The sequence below is a fragment of the Toxotes jaculatrix genome, chromosome 18, assembly GCF_017976425.1.
Source record: "Toxotes jaculatrix isolate fToxJac2 chromosome 18, fToxJac2.pri, whole genome shotgun sequence".
Lineage (NCBI taxonomy): Eukaryota > Metazoa > Chordata > Actinopteri > Toxotidae > Toxotes > Toxotes jaculatrix.
This window is the reverse complement of record NC_054411.1, coordinates 12663794-12681317: the sequence shown is the minus strand read 5'-3', so window position 1 is coordinate 12681317 and position 17524 is coordinate 12663794. Positions and strand designations below refer to the sequence as shown.

The following is a 17524-nucleotide window of genomic DNA, read 5'->3' as shown; positions in this document are numbered from 1 at the left end:
GCCACATTCATTCCACTCTGTTTTTTACTGTATCCCAGTTGTGTCTCAGCTGTAATTCTTCTTTGTCGTCTTTTAAAACTATGCAACAGTTGCCTAAAGCATCGCACTGTAAGCAAGTCATCGGCAAACTGATATCAACAGTGGCCAGCAGTTTCTGGTAAAATGACAATATGTGCCAGCAAGGGATTTAAAATGCTTGGGCCAAAAAAATTAATTAAAAAAGATGTTTGTGCCCGTTTTAGCAAAACTTTCCAGGTGTCTGATGCCTCTAAAGTGCTGCTGTCGGTTGGAATCTGCAATTGAGTTTCTGTGTTTTGTCTGCAATCAGGAGAAAGAGAAGTTGCGCCAATATTATCAACACTTTCCTGCAGCGTCCACTTCGACACTTTTCTTTCCAAAAACATTATAAAAATCACTTCAGGGCACTGTACGATATATAGTAGGAAACCACGGAAAGCACAATGCAGACCAGATTGTCATTTAGTGAGTCTGCTGCTCTCTTACTCTCAAACATATCCAAACATAGAGTATATAATTTTCTGTACTAATTTGCTTCATCAATTTATTTTTTACTTACTTTTGGCTGAGTATGTAGGAAAATATTTATTTTTTAGGTAAATACAAATTTGGACTGCAAACAGTCATCAGTAGGTAAAATACTATATATACTATCTACATATATATCTCTTTATATATATACTATAAAATACTAAATGATTCAAATTGGGATTCGGGGCAAAAGAAGTAATAGAGACATCCCTACTTGTAAGTATTCTTTCTATGTCTCTGGTTTTCTGTCAGTTTGCTTCTCTTTGCACAGCATAAATGCATTAGGTCAAGCAGAGAAAATTACATATTTGATGCACAAGCTGGAAGAATACAAAAGAGTAAACAATATGGCAGTGATTTCTCTGTAGTGTTTGAATGGTGCTGGCATGGGAGACAGTCATTGCTCTCTTTCTTTTTTTTTTTGAGAAATTGACTGACAGCCGCGTTGGGTGATTACACTCGGTCATTTTACCAATCTCTTTGTATAATTCATTTGTACTTTTGTTCTTTTCCTTTTACAGATTTTTTTTGAGAAGCAAGATAGGGCAAGGAAGGTTAAACATTTACTCAAAGAGGGGGAAGAAAAAGGAAAGGCAGAAAGAGACACTAAGCTGTTCCTTAATGGCAACACTGCACAAGTGGAATTGTGTTAAGAAACCAATTAATATGAATGTAATAACACTGGGCTGGAATTAAAGGCATTTTCCAAAATGAAACCAAACTACCAAAGTGATTTTAGGCACATGAAAGTCAAGGCTGGGCCATATATTTTCATTTTACCTTTTTGAATTATGTTTTTGCCTTCCTTTACTGTAGTCATAGCAACCCGTATTGTGAGCAAGGAGAGACAAGCAACTGTAATCGCCTACTCAATTAGGCTTTTTTCATTTAGGCTTTATTAACCTTTAAGCACTTGCACGAGACCACGTGAGCTTGTAGACGCACATGCACAGGTTACATTTTCGAAAAGATAATTTCACTGCCCACGTCGGTGTGTGTGAGAGTCGATGGTCTCTCATTTGTAGTCAGACAGCACAGACACGCGCTTCCATTATGAAATCGCTAATGATAGTCTGAGATTTCTACCAAGAAACACACATAAAGGTGACTCATCGGCTGTCATGAGGAGCTTCACCTTTGTAGATCTAAACTTGGCTTCATGGAGCCATTTTTAGCTCAGTGTTGGCTGACAGAGGAACTTAATGCAGACCAGGGAGAACACACTGGCAGCCCCTCCCTCTCTCTCTCTCTCTCTCTCTCTCTCTCTCTCTCTCTCTCTCTCTCTCTCTCTCTCTCTCTCTCTCTCTCTCCATCTATCTCCATCTCCCTCTCTCTGCCTCTTAAGTGATGCTGGTAGACCGGTGCAGTTTATTCAGATTACAGGTGCTGGGGTTTGAGTGTGTGTGCGTGTGTGTGTGAGTGAGTGTGTGCAGTTGAACAAGGCTTATGTGAAAGAAGTGTACAAACCTAAACACTGTGACATGTCGTGGTTTGCGCTCCAAACTTTTGGTATATCTCAGCCCATTGATACTATTACTGGAATTTCCAGTAAATAAGATTTATTTTCTTTTAATTTTTTTATAAACAGACCCAAACAAATAAAAACAAGTTTTATGATCTCAGATTTCTTTAGTCATCCATAAAATTGATGGCTGCATACTCAGGGAGTGTTAATAGAAGAGACAAGGTGTGATGATGTACAGAGACTGAGTTCAAGAAAGATTGCAGCTACGCCTGGAATATTCTATAATGTGCCACATTACACAATAAAGAAGTCACGTTTGACTGTATGGGGAAAAACTAGTAATATATTGTGCAGGGACCAGAGGAGACATTGTAGGAAGTCCACACACACACACACACACAGAGGGAGCAAGAGTAAGGGAATAAGAGAGGAGAGATAATAGCTGAGCCAGTGACAGTCAAATACAGGCAGTAATTAATTTCAGCTCTCTCCTCTCTCTCTCAACTTCCATTCCCTGTAGACGGGCCCTATTGTTGTCCACTAATACAGTTATTAATGGAGGGCAGCACATAGGCCACCACAGTCAATCAAACATTATTTTTATATCAAGCTCTCCACCTACACAGAATGAACTATCTTGGGACTGGACTGCCTGCGAGAATGTGAGAGAAAGAAAAGAAGAAGTAGTGCGGCTTTTATACTTGCATGTATTAAAAGAGCTGGATATGGCACAGTCAGTTTGTCTTTGAGCCAAAATGTGGCACCGCAACACTGTTTCATAAACCAGCATGATGTAGGTACATTTATATTGCTGGGAGTACAGTAACCTGCTTCTTGAATTCTTAGCCCCCTCATTTTCAAAATATGAGCCAGGAGTGATTGTAATATAAGAGTGTGAGTCAGAAGTGTGTGTTTGCATAACTGATCTAAGTATAGTCCTATAAGCAATGTTGTTGAAATGTGTTTTGAAAATAGGCTTGTGTGGGGATTGAAGGGGAGTGACCTTGTTTCACAGTATCTTTTGGGACATATCTGCTGATGTAATACAGTTATTTTGGCTGTTATGAATGTGCTACAGGCACAATGCATCCAGTTCATTGTGAAATACAGTGCCCTGCCAAGAACCACAGAAATCATTTTTAAAGTAGTTTCCTTTTTCTGTCAGTAGTTTCCTTTTGCTGCCAGATTGGTTTCTGGGAAAACCAATCTGGCAGATGAGATTCAAGCAAGTAGGGATCATTTAAGTCACAGAAAAAGCCCTGACTGATTCAGTCTAAATTACTTTAAACCTAATAATACCCAGAGCACAAAGCGAATGCTTAAATCTTAAATTGTTTCAACAAGGTATTGAACAGCCTAATTGAGGTGATATATCAAATGTAATTGCACCACTCTCAGTGCTCAAGGCTTTGATAGTAAAATTATGTGTTACTTGGCTAATGAGGGTTTGGAGTCATATTATTGAGGAACTGTTTTCCAAAAGAGAACAGTGTTTCGCCCTAAAGGCCAACAGAGTATGAGAGGGGGATTTGTTCTGGTTTATTTGTACGTTATATCCGACACGACGAAAGTGTTTGAGATGCTTTTTTCTTTTTTTCTTTTTGTTGAGGAATCTCATAGATTAAGGCTGCACAATCTGAAACTTACATATGTGTGGGAGAATATGCACGTGTGGCTGTGTGCATTTGTGTGTGAGTACATAAGAAAGTGTAAAAGCATACCTGCGTGTCCACACAGACTTTTTTAAAAAATCCCTTACAATGGTGTATGCATTTCCCTGCGTGTTCTTTGTCCTCGCATGTCCGCATGTGCACATGTTTGCGCCTGCGTGCAATACTGGTCTGCCGGCCTGCGTCCTGTGTGTATGTGTCTGTGTGTGTGTACGTGTGTGTACGTGTGTATGTGTTCCAGGAGAGCCAGTGGCTGGACAGTGTATCTCTCCTGATCAAGGATACGTTAGAGGGGGAGATGCTGATGATCGACAACCTCTCCGGTTCTGTCTTCCACCACTACTCCTCTCCTCCACCCATCTGCAAAGACTACAAGGGCCACCCACAAGAGGTACCACCCTGACCACACATGAGCACACACACATACACCTGATCAGGACAACAGCTCCAGATGTTCAATTTATAAGAGAAACACAGGCATCCATTTTTTTTTTGGTTAAACATCTGGCTGACAACTATCCAAACTCTACACTAACCACCTTACAGTGTCATGGATAGATTGTATACATTTTTAAAATGAGCACTGTGAGTGGCAAGCTGCACCCAAAGAGGTCCATATTTATCAAACATATCAAAGTCGCTTCTATGAATTACACAGAATATTTCACTAGCATCAAAGATATTCTAAACTCAGAGCAGGATGGCTGTTCATACGACCTCAGTGTTGCCAACTCAGCACCCAGGTCGCCAGACTTGTTCACTTCTATGACCCCTTTAGCAAAACTAAACCTAGCAACAAATCTAGTAATTTTGGGGCAAAAATAATCCTTTCCATTGAAAAGAGTCGCAGGTGATTCTGCGGTCCTCCCTGCTCGCTGTTGCTGTTATTTTCTGGATTGACAGCTGCGCTCAGTGAGTGAGAGGGAACAGAAGTGAGGGGCCAGAATCGTCATTGTCGTTGCACCTGCAGTTTCATGTTGTCAAATAACTTTCCAGATTTTGTTTTCTGCAGAGTAGGAGCAGCTTTGTGGACAAAGTGAATACTAAAAATAATATATTTAAACTACTGATCAAAAGTTGTAGAACACCCCCACTTTTTCAGTTTTTATTGATTTTAAGCAGTTCAGGTCCAGTGAATAACCTTAAATGCTACAAATGTAAAGCAGTAAACTGCCTAAGGTAAGAAAAAAGAAAGGTTTAGGTCACCACATACTAAAAACTGTGTATATTTCATAGAAAAGCTTTTTTAAGGATTAAGAAATTGATTAACTTAGCATTTTCCTGCTGCAATGCAAGTAAATGAAGCCTTGAAATTTAATGCAGACAACTCCTATAGATGCCCCAACTACCCACAATGACTGTATATTGCTCTCAGAATGGAGGGAAATAGCAAAGTAACAAAGGAAGACAGACTGGTTGGTTCATCCTACAGGAAGATAATGACCCAACCCATTAGAAGAACACGGAGAAGACGGTGGCTTCACATGATGGAAGACCGGCACACTCTTCAGACTTAGACCCCATGCTGCTGGTTTGGGATGAACTGGACAGAAGGTGAAAGCAAAGTAACCTGCAGGTGCAACACATTTGATCTCTGTGATAGGATGATTGTCTAACAAAATGCCTTTACTCCTGTGCTTGAAACTACAAACATTTTTTGAAAGCAGAAGCAAATATGGATGATGGATGATGATTCTGAGAAGTCTGGGCAAGTTAGGAGTGATTCTTTGAGATGCTTGGTAAATATGGCCCCAGGTGCTTGATGGAAATGTACTTTAGGGACGGTTTGAAATAAATTCATACTGGATGCAAATAGGTGTGAATTTAGAAATATACCACTGAGAAACATGGACCTTCCTTAGCATACATATTCATGCCCATGCAGAAATATACAAGTAACAGTGTACGCCAACATACAGTATATATATATATATATATATATATATATATATATATATATATATATATATATACACACACACACACACACACACACCGATACAACCCTGGTTTGGGACCATATTGCATGCTTGTAGATTTGCAACAGAAACACACACAACAACATGCACTTGCATGTACTTTCATGAACATATACACACACACACACACAGGGTTTCATTCATCACACAAAGCAGTCTGTATGGAAAGTGTTGTTAAAGTTCATGCTTTATAAATCATGTCAACCACTGGATGTGCTATTATGTTGCAATATAACAGGGAATTTCAGTCCTTAATTAAACACGGTATCAGCCTGAGATAATAACTTTCCATACGTGCAGAAATGTGGATTAATGAGGCCCACTGCATGCGTACACTCATGCAACCATCCCTGATATGCATGCATGCAGGCACGCACCAACACTTACCCTTATTTGTGCTTCTGTTTTGGGGTATTTTGTACACAGGAGGTGCATAAACACGCACTCACAAATCTACTGTCCTGTGCCGTTGTTGTCCATCACAATGACAAAGTGCAGCGGGTCAGCTCAGAAGAAGCAATAACTGGGCTCTACACCTCCTCACCTGTCAGTCTTGCTCAGCTGCCTGTCTGCAGATGCTGTCAAAGCATCAATCTTTCCTCCCTCTTTTACATGCTTCCTCTTTCCATCTGTCCCTCTGCTCCTCTGGGTATCGCTGGCTATCTATTTCCGATTTACTGTATCTGATCCAGTGTTGTTCTCCTTCAATTTCCCTTGTTCTTTAACCACCAGACTTGCACATTGTGTGTTAGTTTGTTTGTGTGCGAGAGAGAGCTTGTGTGGGTGTGTGCCATTTTCAGACAGATGAGTCTTTGACTGCTGAGAATTATGTACAATGTTATTGTGTTTAAAGGGACAGGAATATACAGCGGGGACACCTGGGTGCAGTGTGTGTGCCAGTGGAAATATTCATCAAGTAACTGCCTAATCAGGACTAAGGCTCAGCCACAGCTTGAGACTGACTGCAACTGAGTAGGGAACAGTTCAATGGATTCATTTGCAATCATAGAAAGACAGTCCTCAAGCATGCATGACCATCATTTCCACTGACACTATTTTTGGAAGGGTGCTACCTTGAGGGTCCCTGCTCCATCTCTCCATCAGTTTTGGGGTCCTTGGCCTGAAAAACATTGAAGACCCCTGGTCTAAACTATAGCAAAGCACACTCAGCTTGGTAAAGCTGTTTCAAACTGTTGTAAAATAAAACCTTATACTGCTAAATTCAAACCAAATGTAACATAATACTATGTCACTAGGCAGTAATGATTACACCTCACCTGAATTTAAGGCAAAAGGCACAGTACAGAAGAGTAATAAGTAGGAGAATTATACAGATGTCATGTATTGTGCAAACACATTTGATACTGCTTTGATGCAGCTATGACAGGAGCATTAAAATACATGTGACTCTGGTAGTATGAACAAACCTGTGGCAGACAGCAAGAAGGAGGAGCAGGACGTGTGCCAATATGTGCATGTGAGTTTTACCATCTGACTGCTGGTGTGCGTGTTTTGAATGTTACCATAAATGATACTGCATATGCTTACTATGTCCTGACTAGCATGAGTCATGCGATGAGGCCATGAGATATTAGTCACGCTTGTTTTCTTGCTCAGTCGCACAATCTTCTCCTCTCGTTGCCTCCCAGCGGCGCTGAATAAGAATGCCTTGCCTCACCGCTCAGGCTGCAGCGGGCACTTTCAATTGGCTCCCACCTGAGTCCCCTATCTTGTTAGCGAAGCCTTCAGTATCTCTGCAGATACCTTGGAAGCAACTGTGTACCAACTCTTCCTAAACCCATAGTGTCTGCTTCATTGTCCCTGGAGGCACAGCCAAGAAAACAGGAAGAGAAAGCGTGTGCTTTCCACTACCTGCCGAAGAATGTATCAACTGATGACTCGCAGGGACCTTTTTAGAGCTATTTACAACCTGCTGCTGAGCCACACAGCAAGTCAGCAAATATGGATTTGTGACATAGTAGCATTAGCGAGGGGCTGATATATGGAGATAAAACAGAAAAACTGTAAAGTGTTCCTTTAAATTGAAGAATTACATTGCTCTGCTTCTGCCTTGCTTCTTTGCCTTGCCTCATTCCACTTCTCTCTCTCTCTCCCTCCTTGGAGGCTTGAGCTGCATATCAGCCATGAATCTTTCTGTATGAATCTCTTTCTCATCTAAGGGCACGTGTTAATATATCCTTACCAGGCCTCACTCCATTGAATTTCACTTGTTCCTTTTTTTTTAAGTATCCTTTTTTAATTCCTCTCTCTCTCTCTGGCCATTTGTTTCTGTGACTCTTCAACGAAACACTGCTTGAGCGCGTCATGGCACACCCAGAACCCTGAAATTCCACTCCAGCTCACTGTTTGCAGTGTGTTTTGAAACTGTGCACAAAAAAAGTGCTGCACGGGGGAAGGTGTAGAGAAGAGAGCATCAGCCGAGAAGCTCGAGCTTACAGGAGGCTCATGCAGCGGTAATTCAAAAGCAGTTCAATAGCCATATGGGCTGAGTTACCTGCAGTCTTGATGAAACAAACTTAGCTGAAGCCAATGTGAGTGGGAGAACAAGTGTGAGCAGGAGGTGGTAACAGTCGGAGCAATTATCTTCGCTTCCCAATTATCCTGTGTTCGGTGGTGTTGTCTCTTTAGGATTGCTGTACGGTTGTGAGAGTATCACAAGCACTATGAGACACCATTACCGTACACACAGCAACAACATTTTAATGAATAGTTGTGTTTGAAAACACACACAGTTAGCTATAGGGGCAGAATTATGAGGATCTGGTGCCACTGCAACACCACTCCCCAATGGAAACAAAAAGCATCTCACCGCTGTCTTACACATACATACAAATACTGCAGGTGCACACACATTCACAGAAACATTAAATCATGCGCCTTCTGTATACGCACTGCTTGGATATCGGCGTCCCGCCTCTCATTCAGCCTCGCTCTTTACATATTTTTGTGGCACTGAGAAAGGTTTGTTCAGTTGATGATGACAAAGCAATGTTATTACTTCTTGAAATCTCTCACCCTGCTCTCTTTACAGACAGGTGCCATGGCATTATGGCCGCTTTGAATTGTCAACATCTGGTGAAGCATATCGAAGCTCGGTGGAGGTTTTACCTATCTTATCTGTGTGGCTCATGTTGGCCTATGAGAGACACTGTGGAAACAAACCATGCAAGACGTGCTCAAAACAGACTGATTTTTTAAAATAAATTTTATATCTAAGTATACAAATATTTCTAATGCTGAAGTCATGGTTGTTATGAACTCTTGAAAATATCACAAATCATCAATCTGAGCAATGATGAACTGTCTTTCCGGGAAATTTTAAACTGTAGCTGTTCCCATTCCCGATCTTTCTGAGACGTGAATAACTGAGGTCAATTCCTTACAGCAGATCAGGATGGCAGAGATTGAGCAGGCGTCGCTGAAGTCGGAGCAACTGTCAGACAAGTCCTCATCCCCTGCCCTGCCAGACGACCTCAGTCTGGACGAACATACTGCCTACCAGCTGCTGGTGCGAGAGGGCAAGGTGGGTACAAGTGGAGTGAAGTTTGGAGAGGAGATTTGGAAAACTGCTTAGCAGATCTCATTCTCTGTGAGGTCAAAATGAAATGAACCGTGTGTGGACATTACAATTACAATTTTAGATTAAAACAGATTTCTTTTTAAAAATGGGTGATTTCACAGAAGTAGTGTGTACTTTGTTTATGTGTGTGTGTGTGAGACAGAAAAACAGGGAGTAAGCGGCTGCTTTAATTTAGTTGGGCTATATACCAGCTTGTACTGCTTGTCTTTACACAGAATTTCAAGCCAGCTGGTGTAACTTCTTTGTTGAAAAACAGCTTTAGAAAAAAAAAAAAAAACAACACTGACCACTAAAAATACCAATTGCACCACAAATTCACGGAGGTTAACTTCTGCTGTGCCCACTACTTTGTACTTGACATGCACAGTTCACCGGCACTTGCTACTCCTACTCCCCCCAAGAGGGTAAGCACAAACAATGGCAGAGGCTCACCGAGATTTTTTTCTATTCATTGCAGGAAGCACAAAACAAATGACCATTATGAAATCTTTTTCATGGCTGTGCTGCGGGCTCTCTTGTGAGTTACAGATATAAACCTTAGGTTCCAAAAGCCCTTTTTTTCCCTCTTTCTCTCTGTGTATCAGTGGTAACTATCTTGTCTTTGAAGAATCCACAGTCTCTATCCACCATAGACCTTCTCATGAATAAATCTTTCTACCAGGCCCCCCCGGTTGCTATCCTGGGTGGCTCTCGTGCCTCCCTCTCTTGCTCTCCCCCTTTCGACTTTATCTTTCATGCTTCTCCTTTCTCACTGTTACCCCTCTGGTAATTGCACACCTTCTCTGCAGCTCCCTCTAGCCCTTCTATCTCCATTCCTTATCATCCGTCTTTCCTAGATATCCTCTTCTGTAATGGGGTAATGCTCCTTGGTTCTGGATAGCCAGATAAGCCTGCAGTCACCAAGCATGGCCGTGAACCACTGCTCATTAGAGGATGGGAAAAAGAGAGGGAAAGGGAAAGAGAAAGAGGGAAAGAGAGAAGGTGAGAAGGGATCTAAGGTTAGGGATTTTACAGTGCATTCAGGAAGTATTCAGACCCCTTCACTTTTTTCACATAATTTAATTTTTTTTCACTCCTTAATCTACACTACGTACTCTATGATGACAAAGTGAATTTTTTACAATATGACATCAACATAAATATTCAGACCCCTTACTCAGTACATAGATGAAGCAGCCATTCATTCTCAGCCATTCTTCTTTGCAGATCCTCTCGAGCTCTGTCAGGTTGGATTGGAACAGAGTTGCCACTAAGACATACCTGTGTTGTCTTGGGTGTATGCTTAGGGTCATTGTCCTGTTGGAAGGTGAATCTTCTGAGGTCTTGAGGTCTCTGGACCAGGCTGTCTTTTTCACTTTGCTCTGTTCATCTTTCCCTCAACCCTGACCAGTCTCCCTGTCCCTGCCCCCACAACATGATACTGCCACCACCATGTTTCACTGTTGGGATGGTGTTGAGCAGCAAATGAGCAGTGCATGGTTTCGCCCAGACATGACATTTGGTTTCATCAGACCAGAGAATCTTGTTTCTCACAGTGTGAGTCCTTTAGGTTCTTTTTGCACACTCCAAGCAGGCTTTCATGTGTCTTTCACTGAGGAGATGAACTGATCTCTCCGTCTCCGACGCCACACAGGAATCTCAGGAGCCCGGCCAGAGTGACCATCGAGACACCTTCAAGTGTCGTAGCAAAGGGACTGAAAACTTATGTCAATGTGATATTTTACTTTTTCCTTTTTTTAAAAATTGCACCAAAGTCTAGAATTCTGTTTTCAGTTTATCATAATGGAGCAGTGAGTGTAGATTGATGAGGGGGAAAAAAATAATAATTTAAATAATTCTAAGCCTGCAACATAACAAAATGTGAAAAAAGTGAAGAAGACTGAATACTTCCTGAATGCAGTGCACAGTGTTTGTTAAACAAATGTTTGTGTGTGTGTGTGTGTGTGTGTGTGTGTGTGCGTGCGTGCGTGCGTGCGCGTGTATCACATGAAGCATGTATGCCAAGGCTGTTTGAGGTTTTGTATGGGTGTGGGTGGCTGGCTATTTGAAAGGGGACTGTTCAGGGGATAGGACTCAATGACTCAGAGGTACAATACACTAATGAAAGCACAAAAGTGTGCCCACACAGCCACACATACACACACACATGCACAAACACGCACTCAGTGGTTCTGCATTCCCTACATGATGGTAATTAAAACATATGAGGTAAAAGCTTATAAAGCTGAACTCCTGCCTTAGTCTGCTGCCGGCTTCTCGCTCTCAGCTGTTGCAGCCATCACACACACATTCACAAATGTATAACCAAACGTTTATTGTTACAATATGTAACATTAACATGACAATAACTGGCTCTTTTGGCTCATAATCAGCTTCCAAACCCTTCACTAGCACTAAAATAAAAAGCCTGAGGGATGATGTGAATTAGAGGCCGTGTTTGATAGCTGCAGTATGCCTGAGGGTCTGATTTTTCAGTGCTCATTTTCTCTCAGGCTTGGTCTGAACCAGGAATTGTCTTTTTTTTTTTTTTAATTTAACCACCCCTACATGTCTAATTTCTTTTTTAAATGTGGAGGAAAAAGACACACATTCATCCATCCTGGATATTTCTGTTTAAAAGACCTTCTCTTCAATGTCAGATCATATTTTCTCTTCCAGGGAAGATGCAGCAGTGACTCCCGCAGCTCTGAGGAGGCAGGAGGTGGAGGGAGTCATGTAGGAGGCTACCAGACTCAGACGGTGGTGCAGAGCCAGGTGCAGGGCCTGGACCAGTCCTGCAGGGCCCTCTGCACTGGTGCTGAGATGGAGGCCACGCTACAGGAGATGGAGATGCAAACACACCAACCACGTATGTGTTCACCTCAGTGCAGCCCTGGTGAGTAAATCCCAAAAAGTTACACACACTATCAGTTCTAATTTGATTTCTTGCTGTTGTTTGCTTGTCGCACTGTATGTCAAATACAGTGATGGGATAAATTAATAGTATAAAATTAATATAATATAAATTTATATATATATATATTCTTAGATGACTTGCTTCAGAAAAATACAGTATGGTTTTGTTAAACATAGAAAAATATTGTAAATTGTAAAGGACTGATGCCAGTTCATCTGCGATGGAAGAGGCACTCACTCACGACATCTTATGTGCTTGGCTTGCTGCCATATTAGCTACTCAACTGGTATTGCTTCAGATAAATATAGGAAATTTAGATGCATCCATGTACATTGCTGAGATGAAAAAAAACATCCCTCTCCGTCGCAAAGAATTTTTCACTAGAAAATTGGAAACAACACATGAATTTACGTCAGGATAGAATTGGAAAGCGTGTATTCCCTCCTCAAGGTGGTGTGTCCAGCAGCAGCAGCAACAAGGAAAGAAACAAAGAAGGAGAAGGAGGAGCCAGTGGCATTTCTCCTCTCTTCCATCTGCCTGCAGAGTTCTTCCACCCTGCAGGAGCAGTCATCCCAGCACCTCCCCGCAGTAGGAGCCTGAGGTTGACAAGGGGCCTTAGGCTGACCTCCCCAGCCTCCTGGGCTTCGCTCCGCTCGCCGGGAGCCCATAGCAAGATGCTCTGCACACAGGTGAGGCGGGGAGGGGAAGAGAAGGGCAATATAAAAAAAGTGAAAGGAAAGTGAGGCACGACAAATACATGGTTGCAAGGTTTTATGGATGTGTAGGCTTGAATAAGTAATTAGACTGATGTTAAAGCATAAGCAAAAGAGGTGTTTGTCTTCTCATCTGAATGAGAAATATCTTGAAGTTTGGTCTCTGACAACAGATGATAATATATGAAATCATTATGAAAACTGTTTTGTAACCAGAATTGTAGATACCATATAAATTCCATGACCAGTCCAGGGTGTACCCCGCCTCTCGCCCATAGTCAGCTGGGATAGGCTCCAGCTCCCCTGCGACCCTGACGGATGAAGCGGTAGAATGAATGAATGAATATAAATTCCATTGTGTTCTGTACATAATGCTACATGTTCTTCCCTAATAAATAAAAACAGTTGTATTCATGTGTTTGTCTTTCTTTCTCCACTCCCGCTCCTCCCCTCTCTCCTCAGTACCCCTCCCACAGTGACTCATCCCTTGCTACAGGTAGCTCTGAAGGCAGCCTCCAGACCACCATGGAAGAAGGACTGAGCTTCAGCATCTCTCCGCCACAGAACTTGGAGCTGCTGCTGCCGACAGCTCCCTTACCGCTCGCTTGCCCGCTCCCGTTGCCTGAAGACAGGACTATCCTTTCCTCCCCGGTCCAGGCCCAGAGACCAAGGCCGAGCCCCTCATCAGCCCTAACCCTCCAGGCCACCAGGGGCCACCAGCGGAGCCAGAGCAGCGGTCGAGGGAGCACCAGCCCGGGCTACACGCGAGACGACTCAATCGACCCTTCAGATGAGGACCTGGGTATAGGCATTGGATCGTCCATTGGTGGTTGTGGCTCCAGCCAAGCGGGCAACAGTGAACACTTGTCAGAGACACTGAGCAGCTTGTCGCTGACATCGCTGCTGTCACCCAGCTCCCTGGTGTACCCGGGAGGAGCAGTGAAGAAGTGCAACAGCACAGGCAGCCTGGACCAAGGGGCTATGTTGCTGTCGTCCCGGGGCAAGGAGGGCCGCAGGGAGATTCTGGGCCTGGAGCTTATGGACCCCCAGGGCTTCTTGGCCAACCCCTGGACAGGGGTATTAGTTGATACAAGAAGAGGAGACGGAAGAGGGGAAATAGGAGATGGGGAGCAAGGATTCAAAGGGAAGAGCTCAAGCCAAACAACAGTAGGGCCTTGTCGGAAAAACAGATGAAACCTACTGTTTACTCTTGCTTTGTCTCTCCATTCCTTGGATCTAAACCCATTGCTGTCCCTCTCACTCTCTCTGCTCCCATCAGTGAGAGAGAGGCTTGATGACACATGATGTCCTGTATTCCAAAACCAAACCCTCATCTTTCCCCTTAAACCCCCTTTCTATACATTTGTGACAAGCCCATGTCCTATTTTGTGCTACCTAGGGGAGTGGTCTTGGTTATGGTCTGCTGCTGAGGGAGTGGCCTGCAGAGTTAAGGCCCCAGAGCTAAAGATAGGTCCTTACACCCTCTTAGGGGCTGTACCTGTAGAGAAGACCGTGGATGGTTCTGCTCACATTGGAAGACCAGGAGGCTCATTCATATCAGGGAGTCAGCAGGAGCAGAGACAAAAGAGCTTAAACTCAAAGACACACGAAAGAGTCTTGTTGTTGCTCTACTGTAGTTTTCTTGTATCCGTGTCGGCTCGGGTTCACTGAGGTTATAAATGCAAAACTAGAAGCACCCAAACTGAAATAGCTTTCCACGCTAGCAGAGACTGTTTTGACTCGTTTATGTCTCAGAGGCAGTGCAGCAAGTAAGTGGGCGGAGGCTCAGAGATGGCGGAATATATCAAGGCGGAAGTAGGGCCGGAAAAGGAGAAGGCAGGTCATTTGTTTGGCTGGGAAAGCAGAAAGCGGATCTAATGTCCATCTGCTCTGGCAGACGGAGACAACAGGTCCTACTCACTCTGGCACAAGACCTTCTGCTGAGATCAGAGTAAAATGTGAGGTGGAGGAGAGTTCAAGAGTGTGTGCTCGTGGTGCGCGTTTGTGTGTGAGAGCACTGCCTCAGGTATCCACGGCATGAATTAAATCATTCTCATCACTTCACCTTACCTCTGTATTTTCAAAACAGGAGACAGGTAGTGACTGATCAAAGCTTTGTGCCTCTGTCAACTTGGTCTTGAGTGGCAGCGGAAAGATGAAAAGAAATTGACAGATTGCTGAGGTATAGTCGTACATGGAGTGATTTGTGAAATTGGTTATTTTTCTTTCCTATCTCCAGCATCTCTCACTCACTCAAACATGAAGAAGTGAGCATTATGGAAAAAAAAAAAAAAGAGCGAGGTGGGATGGAGCTTTACGAACCCCATCAGAAGAAAGAATAGTGGGGGCTGCAGCCTCGTGTGCACCAGAAACATGGTTCACAGCTACTTAAGAAAGTGACGTCAAGCACACTCCTTTTGACACCATCTCTTCTCACCGAGCTTAAGGATTTAAGATGAACGAACAAAACCACAAGAGTTGCGAGGAACCTTGACTGCATGACGGAATTGCATTTAACCAAGATTTTTATCTATATACAAGAAGTGTATCAAGATGTCAATGTTGGGTGATAACCATGTGATTTCTATTCCACTATTTTTGTAGAAAAGAGAATAGGCACGTGCAAGTGTTGCCGTTACTTTGTCCCTATTTAATTTAACCCATCCGGTATCTTTGACTTGTTGTCCTAGGACTCTTTGTCTGCCAGTGGCTTCCAGTTTTATAACATTTTTTAAAGGTGAGGACAGTGTATAAAACAACGAAGCAAAAAATTTCAAACAGACTTTGTGCGCTGAAGTGATTGTTCCCTCCAGCACATTTCTCTTTGGGAACACTGGTTCCTCATGTTTTTTCCTTTTTTTTTTTTTTTTTTTTTTTGCTTTTTGTTTTGTTTTTTGTTTTTTTCCAGATGTTGGAGTCCCAGAGGACAACCAGTGATGGGAACAGCCATATTCACTCAGCACATGAGGATCGCTTTATAGCTTACAGACATTCCTGGCTGCACACAGGGAGCGTTGTTTGCTTTTTAGCCTCCTATGCTAAAAAAAAAAAAAAAAAAAAAAAAAAAAAAAAAGAAAACTAATAGCTTAAACCATCTCTACGAAAGCTTTAATTTGAGAGTTACACCACAACATATCGACTATGGACACATTAGTGTTCCTTGAGCATGGTTCTGGGATTGCAATACAGTGTGTTTTTTCTTGAAATGACACCTTGATGCACTCATCTTCTCTTCCCCATCTCTTCACACACATACAGTATGTTGTAGCAACCCTTTCACCACACCATACTTTGATATCAAAAGCTGACACTGTAACTATGAACATAACTTTGCATCTTTTAATGCAAACTTATTTTGGCTTCTGCCACTTGATTAATTACTCCATCCGAAAAGGAGATGCTCATCTTTAAGCCTGATTTCTAGAGGTAGACTGTTGTACCCCCTAGTGTTTCGATCATTACCTTGCTTTTTTTAATTTCTCAAAAAGAATGAGGTGATGTGAGAAAATCCGAGGGTTTGATCTTTTTTTTTATCATGCAAAATCACTTTGATGACTATGTTCTATCATATGGTGTTGGGTATTAATGAGCAAGTGAAGACAGTTATGTGTGTGAGGGTGTGTGTGTGTGTGTGTGTGTGTGTGTGTGTTTATGACTTCAGGTGAAGTGACTGCCTTTTCCTGAAGTGTCCTGTTTGTCAGTGAGGTTACCTGAGTTTAAAGGTTGAAGAGGGAAAACACGAAGCAACCAAGGGCTGTTTTAGCTTCAAAGATACGTCCTCCTATCTTTCTGAGACAAATCCTTGTGTCACTGAATATGGCATCAAAGGTTAAAGCCTGACTACACAGCAATAAATGTTCTATGTGTATGCCCTGAGTAAATGATGTCAATGTGATTTTTATCTCCTCAGAATACAACAGTATTCATTACTGTCTGTTTTTTCTTCTACTTGTCTGAACTTCAAACCAATCAGATAGCACCTCTGCCCTCTCAGAGACCAATCAGTAGAGAGATGGGCTGCAATTGGACGACGTGAACAAATAAGGTTATTGAACTCAGGTCGGGGGGTAAAAACCACTAGTAAAATTTTAAAGATAGCTGTAAAGGTGTGCTCAGACTGAAATCAAAGCGAATTCTCGCCTCGCTTTATTCGCACAGATTTGACTGCGGGGGCGTTTTTGCGCTCCGTGTTTCTACGCTACAAACAAGCAATGCACCAGATGTTAGATGAAACTAGCTAACGATCCACCAACTCTGTGTGTGTGTGTGTGTGAGCAGAGCGTGCCTTTGTACAGTATGTGTGTGCTACAGCTTTGACTCACACTGACAAAACTTACCAGAAACTCAAGTTGTTTCTATAAATTGTCTCCACAAGTTTTTTTTTGTTTTTTGTTTTTTTTACCTCCTCATCTCCATATGTTTGTGAAATGGAGTTCAACAGCTCGGGATAAGCACACATTTTTTTGTTCAAGTTTCAGCATTTTAAATACGAGGGGACGCTTTTTTTTTGCTTCTCGCCGCCATGAGCAAACCTGTGTCCACCAACCACAATGAATTTGTATGCAATCACGCTGCCTCTGAAATTTGCTTTGAGTTCAGTCTGATCACACCTTAAGAGTGTACAATTCACATTTGTACATATCTTTGTATT

The 17524-nt window shown here is 42.5% G+C and overlaps 1 protein-coding gene across 1 annotated transcript in view; it reads left to right on the top strand.

Annotated features, from left to right (window-relative positions):
• Positions 1 to 14067, top strand: part of LOC121198170 (voltage-dependent T-type calcium channel subunit alpha-1I-like) — a 100855-nt gene extending 86788 nt beyond the window's left edge. The window contains exons 32-36 of the mRNA XM_041062094.1: positions 3926 to 4075; positions 9070 to 9207; positions 11923 to 12139; positions 12611 to 12849; positions 13336 to 14067. Coding sequence (XP_040918028.1) covers positions 3926 to 4075; positions 9070 to 9207; positions 11923 to 12139; positions 12611 to 12849; positions 13336 to 14067 — 1476 coding nt within the window. The remainder of the gene's footprint in view (positions 1 to 3925; positions 4076 to 9069; positions 9208 to 11922; positions 12140 to 12610; positions 12850 to 13335) is intronic.
• Positions 14068 to 17524: the final 3457 nt, after the last annotated feature.